General features: G+C 33.0%; 1 protein-coding gene across 1 annotated transcript; it reads right to left on the reverse strand.

The window, feature by feature from the left end:
• Positions 1-741: 741 nt before the first annotated feature.
• Positions 742-14,811, reverse strand: LOC136042704 (uncharacterized). The gene is made up of 5 exons (XM_065727666.1): positions 14,733-14,811; positions 10,539-10,661; positions 8,543-8,713; positions 3,424-3,512; positions 742-868 (listed from the first exon to the last, which is right to left on the reverse strand). The coding sequence occupies exons 2-5, from the start codon at positions 10,657-10,659 to the stop codon at positions 755-757; spliced, it is 495 nt and encodes a 164-aa protein (XP_065583738.1). The 5' UTR covers positions 10,660-10,661; positions 14,733-14,811; the 3' UTR covers positions 742-754.
• Positions 14,812-18,666: the final 3,855 nt, after the last annotated feature.

The following is an 18,666-nucleotide window of genomic DNA, read 5'->3' on the forward strand; positions in this document are numbered from 1 at the left end:
AGGCTCATGGAACAAAAATTTTAAGCACCTTTTTAAGCCACCAATACTAGGACTACTACTCCCCCCTTCCGCAGTAGGACAAATAATAAAGTTGTAACCTGAAAGTATACGTGAAAACTAAGAAGAATTAGATAACAAGTCCCGAAGACTCTTTTGGTTTTTAATTATAGGCAGATTGAGGGTTAGAAAATTAGGCAATTGAAACGTAATCCTTTTGGTATCTTAAATTACTCCATGCATAGTTATCTACGAGCCCTTGACATACACCTTGCCAGAAAATTATCTAAATCGTAATACATCAAGTCGTTGTTAACCCAATTCTGTTAATAAGATTCAATGTGGAATCCACACTCCTAAGTAACAGGAAATAATTTTGTGTCCAAAGATAAAGGTATTTAAAACAAAATATGGATGTAATCGAATGAAAAACAATGGCATCAGAAGACAGTTTCTTATGTAATAAAAAAGGCAATATCTTTTTTACAAATACATATTACAACCATTTACCAATCCCTGATCATTATTGGATTTATAGGCTGTAATATGGCCAAAAAAAAGTTTGTCGTGTCAATAGAGTTCGTTTTCGAAAAAAAAAACTAAAAACAAGTTTTTGAAGAAATTAGACGACATAAGTTAAATTTTCTTCGAAATTTTCTTTTATATAATCAAGCTGTTTCAAACAATATACCATTCATATTTTCATTTATCTCTATGATCTTGAAATAAAGCTTTTTAGAAGAGTCGACGTGACAGTTTATTTTTCATTATACAAAAACCCACAGAGGTGGGTAGAATAAGCAAATATCGTAGATATTTCCGATGATTCCGACTTCGATGCTTCGATGATTCCGACGCAACAGTCTCCAAACTGCAAAGGAAAGAAATATTTACCAATAATTTCTAAATAAAAATCCTGTCCTAGATTTGAAACTGCTGTTTTTTAATAAATTTATTTTAAAAAAATTCGGCACTTGCCTCATTTAGCCCCGACCTAATATTCTTCGTCTAAGTAGAACCTGTTTATCTGACGCTTACCCTAATGAAATTTACCAAAGTAAGGTTTTAAATATAATACTTTAGAAACAAATTTGGGCTATTTATTTGGATATTAGGGGGAATTAAAGTATAGTGGGTCCGCATGCTTAATATATTAGGTACAACTATTCATGATCTACATCAGGGCTTCTTAAACTATGGGTCGCGACCCCATTTGGGGTCGCAAGTGATAAAAATACAATTTAACAAAAAATGTTTTTTAACTTGTAAAATTATTGTTATAAAGAAAAATAACAATCATCGTAGATAAATATATAATAAAATCTTCTGGTTCGGAAAGACTGTTTATTCCAGCATTTCTATTCCGATCATTATAATATCTTGTATAAACTTAATATGAATCAGAAGATGTTATAGAAACTTATAAAAAATGTAGATTTATTTTTGTCAATCTCTTAAAACCGAAATAATCCTAATAAATATTATCAACAAAATTTCTAAGTGTTATTTCGAAGAAACTATATAAACATTTCGTGTCATTTTCATTGAGCCATTGTATGATTGTGAACAAAGTGCATGTTATTCCGAATTAGTCAGTTTAACCCTTTCGTGACCGACGGGACCTTACAGTCCCGGCATATAAAAATCCTTTGGGTGCTTCATAATTGATTGATAGCACCAGAATTGAACGATATGCTTCAGAATGCTGTTAAGGTCATAAAGTTTAGTAAGAGCCATGCCCTTAACAGTCGCTTATTTTCAAATCTCTGTAAGGATACGGATTCCAACTACACAACTTTGTTATTACATGCAGAAGTAAGATGGTTGTCAAGAGGTCAAAGTTTAAAAAGATTATTGTTATTAAAGGACGACATCAAAATATTTTTAATTGAACGAAAATGTGAATTTGCTGTTTTTTTTTAAATGACTTGTGGCTATCCAGGCTGTGTTATCTGTCAGATATTTTTGCGCAGTTATACGATCTTAACTTGTCTCTTCAAGGAAAAAATTGCGATATATGTACTTCAGACGATAAAATTGAAAGTTTTATTAAAAAGATCAGCTTTTAGAAAAGTAAGGTCGAAAAAATTCGTTCGAAATGTTTTCCAGTGTCGACAATTTTGTAATTGAGAAAATTCATCGTAAAACTTTTATTGCAAAAACCATTGTAGATCACTTCAAAGCGCTAGAAATACAGTTCCGGACATATCTTATATTAAATATTGATTTACAAAAAATAGTTTGGACTCAAAAGTTGTTTTGGATTGACTTAAGTGAGATTGATCATCTGCCACTTAAAGCTCAAGAGGAATTTGCTGAGCTTTCGCGTGACTCAAACTTAAAACTACAATTTATAAAAAAAAACCTTGATTGAATTCTGGATTGGCACGACATCTGAATTTCCCAAAATCGCCGATATGGTGTTAAATGTACTTCTGCCATTCAACACCACATATTTATGTGAAGTTACTTTCTCAGCTTTAAAACACATTAAATCCCAATATCGTTCAGCGATAAAAAATGTTGAAGAGGTCTTACGTCCAGCAGTTTCAAACATTACACCAAGATTTGATCTGCTATGCAATAAAAAACAGACACATCCATCTCATTGGATGTGGAGATACTCTGATCTCCTCCAAATTTATAATGGTGTACCCCAGGGAACCCTCTAAGGCCAAAGTTGATTTCTTACCATAATTAACAGTTTTGGTGTCGTTTTCCCGGATAGATAGAAATTCGATGACGTTTTAACTGTCTTAGAAACATCTTTCAAAAATCTAAAAAGTAACCCAATGGACATCTTGGATTCAATATCATATGAAGTTGATGCTAGTGATATGAGAGTCAACCCTTTAAAGTCAACAGCTTTGACAATTAGTTTCCTAAGAACTCCCCCTTCTTTCTCCTGTCCTATCCCGCCTTAAATGTCTGTTAATACTATGACATTACTGGGTATTACCATCTCAAGTGACGTAAAATGGGATTGCCACGTTAATGATTTCTTAAAAGTACAGATACTGCATTTTCTTTCCTCAAACTCCTTAACAAATTTAAATGTCCTAAATCACATCGTTTGAGGATTTTTCTACTACCCTCGAATACGCTTGTCCTGTTTGGCATCCCGGCATCTCCAATGAATTGTCGGACATAGAGGCAGTTCAAAAAAGGTGCCTAAGAATTATCTTCAATGAGGGTAAAGTGCCTTACATTTCCCTTCTTCGAACAGCAAATCTAGCCACCCTTAAGAAAAGGAGAGCACAAATTTCCTTGAGTTTTGCCCCACGATGCCGTGCATAACCCTCGCACTACTTCTGTTGTCCCTAGTGATCATTACCCCCCTCCAACTCGCCCCAATCGTTTTGATACAAGAAAAATCCCCCTTCTTGTCCAAATAAGAGTTTTCACTGAAAGATATAGAACAATTACCTCAGCACAGCAGCCCTTCTTGTAGATCGATTCGATAAGATCCGGTCTTGCCGGGAGCTGGTTTTTGATTGGCGTTCCAGGTGCTGGTTCTAAAAGTAAAGCAATAGCAATAACAGAATAACTAACGCCAAATAAACAAATCATAAACACATTTACCCAACATATATTTCATGATATTATTTATAAACTTTTCAGCCCTACTTCCCAAAAAAATTAGAATTTTTACCAAAACTAAATTAGGTTGTGCAAACAAACAAGCCAACGAATATTTTGTTTATTATTACCCCAAAATTATGGTAGATAAATAGATAATGACCATATCATTGTATATTAATTTGTCTACCATAGCTAGAAATTATAGGTTTTCCCATTAATTTTTTTTTTATCCAACTCTAAAGAAAAAAAAAATAGTCTGGTCTGCTCATTCAGAAAGTCTCAAAGAAGCCATAGTAATTTATTCATCAAAGAATCTGCACGTGCCTGTTGTAAATATGCATTTTACTGTTGTAGGAAAATATTATTGGCTTTCAAAGAGGTTTCTTTGTTATTTTACAACAGCACCAACCAGATTCACACAAACAAACTGGTCAGATGAAAGCGTTATCTATACCCCCCCCCCCTCTATCATTACTCTTGAATTATATTGGCGCCCTTGGTTCTAGCCCCCCCCCCAAGATTTTTCTCTAGATCTGCCCCTGTTGTCAATGGCGACTATGTTTGACCATTGGCAGTTGCCATTGGGGTCAAAGCATTTTGATATCATTAGATTCCTTATTTTGTCCTCCATTTCAACTTAAAAGTTATTTCTAATGAGTAATTTTATTTTTTGAATGTTAAATTTTAAAAAGTCAACACTTCTAACAAAATTACTGAAAACATAGTCTACTTCTTTTAACAAAAAATGTTAAAAACCACTACTTTCACAGAAAGTTTTCAAAATAACTATTTTGATAAAAAAAATTGTTAAAATAGGACTACTTTGATGAAAAAGTAAAAAATAGCACTACTTTGGTAGGGCAAAAAATCAGTATCTGATTGAACAAAATTATGTAAAACTAAAACCCTCACATCTTGATACCAAAGAGGAATTGAGAAGAATTGTATATATCAATTAGTAGCTAAGAATCTAAGCTATGCATCAATATAGTTATTGCCAAAATTATTCAAGATTAAGCACTTGAAATCATTAGTTCATTGACTTACATCTAAGAACCTCTTCAGAAATACCAATTATCCTATTTTGATGTATACATCTTTTCAGTGTTTCAGGTCTTTTCACATATTAACAGAAAGCTGGTTGTTTACTGATTCTAAAGATATAACTTGTATTGTTTGATATTTATTTTAAAATTCACAAATATTAAATACAATTTTTTCTTTTCAATTGTTAGTCAAAACTGAGATGGTATTTTGAATTCATGACAACAAATTACTCCCACTAGGGTGAATCAAGTGGGTGGCTGGCTATGTCCACCTTACAGACAGTAAAATTGTATACATCTGTCCTGTAAACTGTAAATAGTACAAGTCCCTGAAGAGGAAAGTTGAATTGAATTAACTAGCCAGGCTATAATAAAAAGAATGTAAAAATCCATATATGATAAAATATATTTATCAACAATCACAGGGAGAACAGCTATCTTTTTGATTTTCAGTAAAAATAGTTCTTAAAAATGCATTCTTCAATGGAAAGAATACATTTCATTTGGAGGGACGGTAGGGGTACCCAATCTAAAAAATAGAAAATGCAAATTATTCTACTGAATTTTTTTAAGAAAAAAAAAACAGTAATCTAGCTATCCAAAAGATTTATAAAAATTGACCCCTTCCCCATTTTTGTAATATTTTAGTAAAGTGAAAAATAAGCCATATACTACCATAAACCTAAAAGTTGCCCCAGCCCATTAGCAAATTAAACCTCTACTTTTTATGGGTAATTTAGGCTTAGGGAATTTGCCAGAATTCCTATGCAAAACTCTTTTTATATGTCTTTGCTAACTAAATTTAATATTTTCAAATGTTCCAGGGGAAGTTTTTGAGGGGAAGTTTTTGACAGGGTTGGGATTGTCTTGAGGTTTTTTAATGGGGGGGGGCATTTTTCTATAGTGGAATTCTCTGCTGGAGCAATTTTCCACTGGAGTTAAAGGGATTCCTAGGAATCTATCTGAATCCAGGGTAGATTTCGAACATGATTTTAAAAGCCCTCATAAATTAGTCGTTTTCAAATAAAAATATGCTTAAGATAATTTTTCAGACAACATTTCCTGGGATATTTCAGCAATGATGGAATTGTCTGGGAAGAATTTTGGAACTTAAATCTTAAGAATTTTCTGTGAGTGAGGAGAATTTTTCATGAAGAGGAACTGGATTTCTGGCACCAGTTGAAAAACGATATTAAATTAGATAAAAAAAAAGAAGTGTTTTTTCAGCTAAAACGAAGTGCAAAATAAAAACTTAAATAAACAGTAAATATTTTATGTATGAGAGGGGTTTTTTCCTCCTCAATACCTTGGTCTTTACATTAAAGTTGAGCTTTCTAATTCCTTAAGAACAACTTCTGCAACTCAACAGTAATTTAATTAGAATAAGAAGTTTTTTTTTTAAGTTCTGAAGTACATTAGCATCAAGAGTAAGGTATTGAGGGGGGGGGCAACCCCCTAAATATGTGATAATTTGTGTTGCATTTATTGGAGGTTGCTTTGGACCTAGGTTGCAGCTGTTGCTACAACTATGATTAGGCTAATTTTTCTGCAATGTGTTAGGTTAATAATAACTTTGCATTGAATTAGTAATGCATTGGCCCAACTACCTATAGCGACCCTGCTTGGAGGAAATCTTTTTAACTTGAGTGATTTTGCCCACCAACAATATTTTAAATCTAGCATCCATTAGCACCAAAAGCAACCAATTTACAAATACTTTAATACCCAGAACCCATAGCTCCCAACTTGAAAGGTAAATACAGATATATCTAAATTATCAATTCATAAGACTAAATAGTTTACCTCTAATACAATGAATTTTATCCATTTCTTCATTAAATAGCAGTTTCAAAAAGTAGTGTAACTTAGGTTTTTAAAATGCTGATAGCCTGGACATACACAAAAGCAGTGTAGTTTCATGTCAACTCTTAGGCTGTACTAGTGATTGTACTTTCACAAAGAGTCATTATATCAAGTTACAGGAGGGAGGGACTAGGTTCTCTGGGTGATAGTATTTGACATTTTTTTTTTATAAAGAGTTATAATGTGGTAAATGTTATTTGACACTTGAATAAGACAGAAGCAAAAGGTTTAGAAAATGTTTTGAGATCTTGGGCAATGGAATTTGGCTCTTTTATTGTAAATTATAAGATAAATTAAATATAAAATTTCCAAGATAGGAAAACAGTAGTGGTTTTAGGCCTCATAACCTGGGGGAGGGGAGGGGGTAGGTATACAATAAGAATGTAAAATAAACTTTAATGTTAGACTTTAGAAGAACTTGGGACATTTGCCCCTCCCTCATTTCTGCCCAGGAAAAGAACTGCTGCTGGAGAAAAGCCTAGGGTTTTTAAACATACAACTCTATAGCATTGTCTATAGTAAAGACCATAAGGCTTCATTGTTTTATTATTTGCTTTTGCCCGAGGCACTTCATAGGGAAGGGATAGTAGCAGAAACTTTAGAAGGGATCATTAGATTATAAATTGGAATTTCTATTACAGTTTTTAAGAGTCAAAAGTGATTGGAGGGTAACTAGCTACCCTGCCCCTTTTCACCCAAATGCTTCTGATAAAGTTTCAGATAGCCATTTTGTTAGACATAGTCCAAAGATGAAATGACACAAATTCCAGGGCTAATAAAACCCCCTAGAGCCCAGGTAGAGGTACTGTAAGCTATGCCTTGGGGGCATATAAAGTTTTTATGGAAGGGTTTTCAAAATAATATATTTATATTTGAATTTATTCCTATGAGTTCATTTAGCTCAACAGCTTTCTTTGAAATATAAAAGAATGTTTGGTACTTTTATGATATACCCCCTATCTAACATTCTTCTATTATGGTTCTCTGATGCTCAATTTTAATGAAATATACCAAAGTAAGATAAAAATACATTATTTTTGAAACAAATTTGGGCTATATTTGCAAATTAGGGGGTGGGGGTGAAGTATAGTGGTTTGCATGCCTAATGTGTTAGGCACAATTATTATGTGCACCCTGTAATAACAATTGTTTTCTAACTTCCAACTGTCCAAATAGTTTACCCCCAAGCCTCCTAATTTGGAAATATATAGCCCAAATTATATATTTCCCATCTATTTTGTCACTTCTCTGTGTCTTGTCTCGTGTTAAGCTGAAAGGAACTGGCAAAAAAGCTCTATAATGCATCAATGAATGAACAAATTAAGCAGTAGAGTAATTGCTGTGCAATTACCAAAAGTTTATTATTTCTTCTGATTTGTTATTTCCATTGGTTTTAGTGAATTAATAGATAGAAAGAGTGTTTTAAAATTAGAGAAAGTGGCGTGGTTTGTAAAGAATGACCTGTCTTGACTGAAGTTCTGTTATATCAGCGTTGAATAAATATTAAGTCATCATATCAATAGAGTGAAGTACTGCCAGGAAAATTTATCGAAAGGTGCAGAATATATATACTTAGGAAAACTCAAATCCTGCCTAAAGTAGGCCTACCTTTGCCTGAATTACTGCTATTGTGAATTCTGTTTATATTGAATAATAAAATCCCAGGCTTGTATTTTGAACATAAAGATGCTTACCACCTTAGGAAAAATTTAAGAAAAGAAATTTAGACTAAGGAAACTTAAGTAACCATTAGATTGTTAAATCAATACAGGGAAAAAGTTGCTAAAAAATTCATGAAAAGGCATACTTTTTTTTCCAACTTCATACAAACTAAAATGACAAAACAATTTAGCAATTAGTAGATTATTACATGCAAATGCTTCAGGATGGGAAAATTTTCATACATAAGGTCCTTAGCACACCCTGTTTGGTCCTAATTGATAAGAAACCTTATTTATAATTTTCAAAGTTGAATGGGAGGGAGGGTTCACACCAGCTCTATTTCACTATCCCTTACTCCTGTGTGCAGGTATATTGCAGTTAAAATAACTTGCCTTGATCTGTCTCTGAATAAATCTGTTCTTCCTTTACTTTCTTATTCTTCCTTCCTTTACTTCCTTTATCTTCTCCTAACTCTGCAACCTTCATTTTTGGTTCACCCTTAGCTTTCTTTGGTGCTTGGGCAGATGCTTTGCCACCTTGACCTCTTTGTGAATCAGCAATATCTATAAAAAAAAAAAAAAAAAAAAAAAAAAAAACCTACAATGAGCAATTTGTTTATATTTGCATAAATCACATCAAGAATGTGCTTGTATATAAAAACTGTCCTGACGAGTTCAGTAGTTTTTAAATTATTAGCTATTAGTTTATTAGTTAAATTATTAAACTTTATAAATAATAAAACTTTAAATTATTAGTTTTATAAAAATTGTGCAGCTTTATCTTTTGTATAAGATAAAAGCTATTTTGATAGACCTTGGTATGCTTCATTTTTATTTGTCATTCTACTGATATGAAAATCTTCAGTAAATTTAAGAAATCTTCAGAAAATTTAAGAAAAGAAATTTAGACTAAGGAAACTTAAGTAACCATTAGATTGTTAAATCAACACAGGGAAAAACTTGCTAAAAAAAATCATGAAAAGGCATACTTAGAGTAGCTTTGAACATCTCTACTTAGAAAACTTAGCTTAACCTACATCTGCCTGAGCTCCAGCTTTGCTAATCATTTTGTTTAGAGCAGGGCACTCTGTATCAAAGGAGTCGTCAGAGAAACTCGAAAAGGGCTCATTCAATCGAAAATTGAAAGTGCAAGTGCCCTTTTTAACAGTCAAAAGTGATTGGAGCCTCGTCACATTTGACCCGCCTTAAATAGTCGAAAGAGAAATGGTACGACCTAAGTCGTGTTCTGAAACCAAATTTCAGGACCTCACGGTGCTGCAAACTCTGGTGCGGTGAAGACACTTCAAATAATGACAACGACACTAGTGAGCTGCTGGCATTCGCCGACGATACTACAATGGACTCATGTAACTCTAGCATGACGTCACTCCATAGAAAACTAGAGATTGTCGTAGAAGAAACTTACGTCTGGATGGATCCAATCGATTTGTAATAAATGTCAACAAATCGTGTGTGCTATTCTTTTCAAGGATTGGAACAATTCATCCAGAAATAACTGAAATTACAACTTCTAGAGAAACCATCAGGCGGCCCGAAACGGGTTTTGCCAGGTATCTAGGTGTACTCCTGGACGAAAACCTCTCCTTTCTAAACCACATTCAGGCTGTGGAGCTGAATCTCTCGCAATCTTGGGATCACCAGGAAACTGAAGCAAATATTCCCTCAAAAAACCCTTTGTCTACGTACAGTATCCGTTCAGAAAGTTTTTTAACAAGTTGTACCCTCAGGGGTCTGTCCTTGGACTGAGCTTATTCCTTCTATTTATAAATGATTTGCCTGAGATATTACCACTTTGTAAAATTGTAATGTTTGCAGATGATAATGTTATTTTTGCATCCCATGCTGATTTATCCATACTTTTTCATTATCTTAATATCTCACTGTTATCTGCAGGATATTGGTATCCCAGAAATTTACTTTCATTAAATGAGAAGAAATGTCAATATATGCTGTTTTCTTGATCTGGTTCTCAGAAAAAATAACAGTTTTCCACTGTTCTTTGTATTCACATAGATGCAAAAATATTTATACCAATTAATTGGAAATCTACAACTGAAACGAAACTATTCAATACACCTTTTATGGGCCTAAAAAGTAATTTCAGAGTTGTGAACTCCTGAATTTTTTTTCCAACTTCATACAAACTAAAATGACAAAACAATTTAGCAATTATTAGATTATTACATGCAAATGCTTCAGGATGGGAAAATTTTCATACATAAGGTCCTTAGCACACCCTGTTTGGTCCTAATTGATAAGAAATCTTATCTATAATTTGCAAAGTTGAATGGGAGGGAGGGTTCACACCAGCTCCATTTCACTATCCCTTACTCCTGTGTGCAGGTATATTGAAGTTAAAATAACTTGCCTTGATCTGTCTCTGATGAACTCTGAATACTCTGAAACTCTTCTTCTTCTGGTTCGCCCTCAGCTTTCTCTGGTGCTTGAGCAGATGCTTTGCCACCTTGACCTCTTTTTGAATTGGCCATATCTATATATAAAAAAAAAAAACTACAAAAAGCAATTTTTTTATATTTGCATAAATCACATCAAGAATGAGCTTGTTTATAAAAACTGTCCTGACGATTTCAGTGGTTGTTGAATTATCAGCTATTAGTTTATTAGTTAAATTAATAAACTTTATAAATAATAAAACTTTAAATTATTAGTTTTATAAAAATTGTGAGTTTAAAATTTTTTGAATAATTTTTTTATCAACGTATCATTTTCTTAGCTAGTGAGTGACATAGAATACATCTTCGTTTTTAAGAAATTACAATTTAGATTCATGAAAAGATTGAATATCCTTCACAAATCATTTGTTTAAATTACCACTTGATTCTTAAGAAAGAAACACATCTAATTCTTGGGTATCTTTGATAGACCTACGACCAAGATTATCTCTCTTTTCATATAGTATTTTTGTGCAATTTTCTAAGCTAATTGTCTTTTCCTTGCATAATTTATATTTGAAACACTAGCAGAACTAAGAAAAAAACATATATATCTTCATTAATTTGACAAATGAATAATTCAAATAAAATCCCCCCTTGCTAATTAAATGTATGCAGCTTAACTTAACCAGGGTTGTAGCAACAGCTAGCAACCTAGTAAGAGACAATCATGTCCTATAAAAAACTATAATACCCCATAGTCCCTCAAAATGGAGTCAGATTCTTTGGCATAAAATATATTTTGATATTTAACTCGTTACAATTTAAATCTATGATACGATTGATTATCCTTCATAATTAATTGTTTAAATTATCTTTTGTAATTAACAAAACTGATTTTTAAAACCTTATCTGAATTACCTTAATTCGCACTTCAGAGCGACAAGGTCGCTCTGAAACAAAATCAATAAATGAAATGGGTAAAATATTCATTATTTGGAAAGCTAATGATCACTTCAACAGTTGAATCACTATCAGATATCTGCTTGAACAAAGTGCATTATTTAACCATTGAATTTTGTCTAAATTATCTTAACAGTTAAGCCTAATCACCAGCACACACTTAAAGATTGAGCATAATCTTAGAAAATGCTATCTAATTTCATACATGGGATCTCAAAGTTTGAACCATGTTTTTAAATTATAACCATACTTTATCATGGATACATTTCAGTGTTTGTGTCAGGTCAGGGTTGTGAAGCAGAATAATTGCACTTAAAATAGGATGGAATTAAGGGTGGCTTTTGTTTAAGTTTAAATGTTAAAAGAAGTTTTCATAGATTGTAGCCAGCCAAACCTACATAGCCCTGTAATGACCATCATCCAATCTCAACAACACAAAACCATCTTTATCACATCCACATAAGGAACCAAATGTCCATATTTATAAGATACATTTTAACAATAATATTTTCTCAGATTTGTCACTCCCCATGAGTATTGGGTTTGTCCTAGAAGAGCTGCAAAATTTAACTTTGGATTAGTCTCAGTCAAACAAAAAACAAAGTGTAGTCAGACCAGTAATTTTACAAAATACATTTTTCTACATATTACAAAACGAGAATGTTGATATTATAGCATTTCATTCAGAAGAGGGCAAAGACAAGAGTGTTATTTAATTGGTAATAGTTAATTATCTTCTGAAGGGAACACTATTAAACAAGTAACAATACCATTAAATTCTCCCATTGATACTTTATCCAAATGAGATATCTGCTACTCTAGTAAAATGACACCCTAATAGTACCAAATACAGCCTAGACTCCATTCAAAACTTTAGGGATTTGGCTAGTTAGGTTTAGCTGACTGATCTAAGACAAATTTTTTTTTTCAACACTTGCCTTAGATTGCATGTATCTATGATTTAGTTGCTTAGTTTAAATTTTAAAGAATACATGCCTAAGACTAGATTCCACTGGGTGATACTTATGTATCTATACCAAAGCATCAATACTTTTAGGTATTGTATCAAAGTATCAATACTTCCAAGAAAAGACATTAATACCAATATAAAGCAGTGTTTCAGCAGAGCTTAATCGGTGAGAAACATCTTAAGATAAGACTGATATCAATGCTACATTAAATTTTCCAAGCCTGGGTTAATCAGATGTAAAGGCAGTAATTTTCTTGAAAAAGAAGGCCTAAATTACTGCATAATTAGCTGCCTTGCAATGGAACTTGATTTACTTCAACAAATAGGAGAGCATTTGATATTGTCTTTTTTTAATTAAAATTTTGCACAAAGAATGCAAATTCTATTTGCAACTTGGGCCTTTCCTGTTATACCTTTGTTTTTGTTAAGAAGCCTTCCTTTTGTTTATCCATTATGGTGATATCCTTACTCAGTTTGCGGCTATGCATTTTGTTAAATTGATTTTCCTGAATTCAGATTTCAACATAAAAAAAAACTACAGAAATTTCAACAATTTGAGGGTCACTCACTAGAATTCCTTTTTTATGACCTTATTGATAAGTATTATATAATTTTTATCAATTCCCTGACAAATAAACTATAGAAGAAAAAGCCACTACTAGTAGAGTTCTATCTTTTGTATAAGATAAAAGCTATTTTGATACACCTTGGTATGCTTCATTTCTATTTGTCATTCTACTGAAATGAAAATTTTCATTGGGATTTGTTTTTAAAAACCTTGTCACTTTTTTCATAAGCAACCCAGCATGAAAAAAAGATTTCTTGGTCTCTCTATATGTCAGGGGTGAAAAATAGGTGACTTGAGAGCAACTGTCACCCCTAGATTTACAAAATTAATAATTTTTTAGTATGCTAAGACATTCAATATAAATTCTTGCTCTCTTCCTAAAATTGCGTGGATTTTGTAAGCATGAATTTTTTGAATTGTGACATAACTTACACTTGTAGGTTTTACTTATAGAAATAGAATGAGCACCTATATGGAGGGAGGAGGGGGTTCTATACTCCCCGGCTGAATGAAGCTACCTTCAATTTTTATATTAATGTTTTGATATTTCTATTATACAGCATCAGAAGTGCAGATTAGACCAGGTAAGCCAACCCCCCCCCCCCCAAAAAAAAATGGCAAATATATCAGTTGATATTAGCCTATTGTCTTACTAATAAAGTGAACATAGCACTTGGTGCCTTTTTAGTGCTCTTTACAAATATAATAATTGCTTCTATTGCAAATTAAAATTTTAGCAATTTTTGAGCTCTTAAAAATGACAAACTTTCAATTAATGTATTGACTTATCTGTTATTTTCAACAAAATAATACTACATTTTCTTAGTGCTGCTTTCTTGGTCATTTTTGACAAAATAATGCTATATTTTCTTAGAGCCAAAACTATTTATAATAATGTTAGGTTAGGTGCAAATTATATTTGCAAAAGTGACAATTATTATATTTGTAAAGAGCATAAAAAAGGCATTGAATGGTAGGCTATTTTCACTTTATTGGTCAGTCAATAATATGAACAGTGATATATTTACCAAAATTCAGTTCATGGATACCCATAAGAAGTATGCTAGGCTATTTCCTTTTTACATTTGTTTTGACTGAACTGTTATATTTAATAAATAAGCATAAAATAAAAAGAAATGGGCTACTAGGCCTAATGGTCTACAACTAAATCTAAATAAATTTCACAAATGTCTAGACTTGTAAGACTTTAGTTAAAAAGACTAGTGTAACCTAAATTGACATTTAATGCATTCAGTGAAGGTTTACAGGAATGGTTACTAAGGAGGAAATATGTTAGGAAATAAATGGTAAAATTCTAATCCATTGACTTTTTGCTATCTTGGAAAGTTGTTGGGCTAGAGAATTGAAACTTTCAGGGATGTGTCTACAGGCTAAAGTATATCCCGGGAAGTTATTTTGAGATCCTACTATACCCCTTCCCCCTCCTCTATATACCGCAGTTTTTTGTGCATTACAACTAATATTTTGGTCAAATTTGATCCTATATTACTATTAAAAGTGTAAATCCTTGCTTACCTTAGAAAAAATCAACTTTTCACTGTTTTTTTAAGCTACTATATTCCATAATTACTTCACCTGCATTGAAATACAATTATCACCTTTTATGGTATAGTTAAGACTGAAATGAAGATATTTAAACCCACCTACTGTTTGAAACTCTTATCTTTAAAGGGCTTTTGACAGGAGTAATACAGATAAGACTTTGAACTTTTAAGGGGCTTCTCACTCAAAAATTATGATTCGTTTCTACAATTGGGTAAGGTTATTATGTTATATTAATTTGAAAAAATTTGTAATATTTGTAACTTACAAATGGTGATCAGATCTTAATGAAGTTGATATTTAGAAGGATTTTGTGTCTCAAAGCTCTCTCTCTCTCTCTCTCTCTCTCTCTCTCTCTCTCTCTCTCTCTCTCTCTCTCTCTCTCTCTCTCTCTCTCTCTCTCTCTCTCTCTCTCTCTCTCTCTCTCTCTCTCTCTCTCTCTCTCTCTCTCTCTCTCTCTCTCTCTCTCTCTCTCTCTCTCTCTCTCTCTCTCTCTCTCTCTCTCTCTCTCTCTCTCTCTCTCTCTCTCTCTCTCTCTCTCTCTCTCTCTCTCTCTCTCTCTCTCAAGTTGAAGAAACTTTTCATACTTATTTTTTCATTGTCTTAAAAAAAATTCTAAGAAATCCTGCAATCCGAACAGAAATTATTACGCATCTGAGGGGTCTACCTCCTCGTAATACCTCGCTCTTTACGCTAAAGCATTTTTAGTAATTTCAACTGTTTATTCTACGGCCTTTGTGATTCAGGGGTTATTCTTAAGGAATTGGAAAAATTTAAGCTTTAATATCAAGACCGAGGTATCGACGATGGTGAGCCCCCTCATATACGCAATAAAAACATACAAATATTGAAGTTCGCTGCGTAATTTAATTCGTAAGTTCCGTATATTTTTTACTTATGAAAACGTTCGTAAAAAGTTCAAAGTTATAGTTGCCTTTTAAGTAAACAAAAAATAGGAGGGCAACTAGGTCTCCTCCCTCGCTTTTTTTTTCTCAAAATCTTCTGATTAAAACTGTGAAAAAGCCATTTAGCCCCAGAAAAATTAAAATGCAAATTTCGTTTTAATTATTTATGTGTGGAGAGCCAAGATCAAACCATGCATTAATTCAAATACGTCCAGAAATTAAACAAAAAAACGATTTTTTTAAAATGAAAGTAAGGAGCGACATTAAAACTTAAAACGAACAGAAATTACTCCGTATATGAAAGGGGCTTTTCTTCCTCAACGCCCCACTCTTTACGCTAAAGTTTGACTCTTTCTCTTAACTCTACATTTTAAAACAGTAAAAAACCTCAGCGTAAAGAGCGGGGCGTTGAGAAGAAAAAGCCCCTTTCATATACGGAGTAATTTCTGATCGTTTTAAGTTTTAATGTCGCTCCTTACTTTCACTTAAAAAAACTTTTTTTTGTTTAATTGCAGATAGGAGCTTGAAACTTCAGTAGATTCTCTGATACGCTGAATCTGGTGGTGTAAATTTCATTAAGGTTCTATGATTTTTACGGGTTGTTTCCTCCTAACCTGTGCTTCTAAACTTAAGTCTCTAGCCGGCAATCCTTCAATTCGTCGCAATCCAAGTTTCTACCACCAGTCACGACCCGGTAGGGCAACGGGGAGGAAGCTACGGAGTTCTGCTCCGCCTCAAGATTTGTCGCTTGACCTAAATCTCTTGACTTGTCTAGTTCTTCATCGTACCGCATTATTAGGTATTTTGGATATTTACATCTACCAAGCTCCAAATACTTTTTACAAAGGCGCTGTCTATGTGTGGTAACACTTTTAAGATGTATACCTCGCTTTGATTTAATTTCCCCCATGATTTCGGCTTTGTGTGCACAACTTTACTGAAGGCTCCTGACTATTTCTCATTTCTAGGTTTCTTCATTGCATTGAAATAATTATGAAAATTTCACACTCTATTAACAAGCAGCTGATTATACCAGCTTGTCATTTTGGTCTCTGGGGGGTATTATCGGCGATCTGAAAAGATTCTTTCTGGCAACCGACTTGTAAAAATTTCAGGTTGCTGAAAATATTCTAGGGGATGTTAGAAAACAGGAAAATAAATCGAAAAATGGTTCCAATCATCTTACAGGTTATTGTCTTCTGCTCATGATAGTACCGATTTTGTTTCTAAAAGCAATATCCTTTATCGAGTAAACTTGTGAAAAAGACCTAGACATTTTCTAAGATTTCTAAGCAATTAGAGGAAATAGAGCAAAATCCTTTCAAACATTTTGTAGCATCTTCAAGAAGCTATGGCCTGATATTAAAAGCGGCATCCTCCGCCAATGAATACTTGAGTACTTTTAAATATAAATTTTCAATTTAACATGGGATTTTCGAGTTCCATCAATTCACTTAATCACGGCCTCCGACCACCCTTTCGAAGATAAAGATACCTCAATTTTCACGTCTTCAAAGATTTCTGGTTTTCCCCATCCAACTCCCCTCAATGTCACTGGATCTGGTTGGGATTTAAAATAAGAGCTCTGAAGCACAAGATCCTTCTAAATATCAAAGCTATACGCGGAGAACTTTCCATGGAAGAATTTGTCATGGCGGAAGAAAATTTGACCAGTGCTTACATATAGCAATGGTTATTGGAAAGTGTACAGACCTTTTCAGGGGATTTTTTGGTTGGGGGAGGGTTGAGAAGAGGGAGATATGTTGGAGGATCTTTCCATGGAGGGATTTGTCATTTGTTGATTTTTTTCTATGAACGGAGGATGGATTTTAGCATTATTAAAAAAAAAACAATGAAAAAATAAATCTGAAAAAGTATCTTCAACTAAAAGAAAGGAGCGCATTAAAACTTAAAACGAACAGAAATTATTACGCATAAGAGGGGTTCACCTCCTCCTAATACCTCGCTCTTTACGATACGCATATTTTTACTAATATCATTTACTAATTACTGAAAACATTCGTAAGAAATTAAAGTGCTAGTTGCATTTTTAAGTAACCAAAACATTGAAGGACAACTAGGCCTGCTCCCCCGTTCGTTTTTTCTCAAAATCATTGGATCAAAGTTATGAGAAAGCAATTTAGCCAAAGAAATAAATATACAAATTTCGTTTTAATTATTCATTCACTGAGAGCTAAAATCAAAACATGCATTGATTCAAAAACTTTCCAAAATTAAATAAAAAGTTTTTTAGCTGAAAGTAAGGAGCAACATAAAAACTTAAAACGAACAGAAATTACTCCGTATATGAAATGGATTCTCCCCCTCCGCAATCCCTCGCTCTTTACGCTAAAGTTTGACTCTTTGCCACAATTCTGCTTTTTAAAACAATTAAAAGCTTTAGCGTAAAGAGCGAGGGATTGCGGAGGGGACAATCCATTTCATATACGGAGTAATTTCTGTTCGTTTTAAGTTTTAATGTCGCTCCTTACTTTCAGTTAAGAAAACTAGTTTTTTTTATGTAATTAATACTTAGCTTATCAAACTTCACTTCGCTATAATTTTAAGGTCCTAATCAAGTTGGCCAAAATACAAAACATACAAAGATTAGAACGTGTAAGGATAATGAAGACAATTTATATATCAAAAAACTTACTTTGGTCAGAAGGTGGACGTTAATCTAAATAAATCTATTACGCAAAAGTTTGTGAATTCTATTCGTTCTGTACCATTTAAAATGTTAAATATAAATAACCGAAAAAAAAAACCCAGACCGAATCAAACAGTTCGTGATAACGAACAGTAGTAAGGAGCGACCCGGCTCAATAGTAACCAAAACTCTAATAAATATAATTTTATAATAATAGTTACATCAAAAGAATTGCATTTTAATGATGATTTCAAATATATAAGTTTCATTAAGTTTAGACTTAACCATCATAACTTACGAGCCTGAGAAAATTTGCCTTATTTTAGATAATAGGGGGAAACACCCCTTAAAAGTCATAGAATCTTAACGAAAATCACACCTTCAGATTCAGCGTATCAAAGGACCTTACAGTAGAAGTTTCAAGCTCCTATCAACAAAAATGTAGAATTTTGCATTTTTTGCCACAAGACAGATCACTGATGCG

The sequence above is a fragment of the Artemia franciscana genome, unplaced genomic scaffold (assembly GCF_032884065.1).
Source record: "Artemia franciscana unplaced genomic scaffold, ASM3288406v1 Scaffold_1806, whole genome shotgun sequence".
Lineage (NCBI taxonomy): Eukaryota > Metazoa > Arthropoda > Branchiopoda > Anostraca > Artemiidae > Artemia > Artemia franciscana.

Excerpts from the sequence above, each read along its gene's own strand:
- LOC136042704 (XM_065727666.1), bottom strand. The coding sequence starts at position 10,659 with ATGGCCAATTCAAAAAGAGGTCAAGGTGGCAAAGCATCTGCTCAAGCA. Across the intron at positions 8,714-10,538 it reads TTCATCAGAGACAGATCAAG|ATATTGCTGATTCACAAAGA; the intron begins GCAAGTTATTTT and ends TTTTTTTTATAG. Across the intron at positions 3,513-8,542 it reads TTATTCAGAGACAGATCAAG|AACCAGCACCTGGAACGCCA; the intron begins GCAAGTTATTTT and ends CTTTACTTTTAG.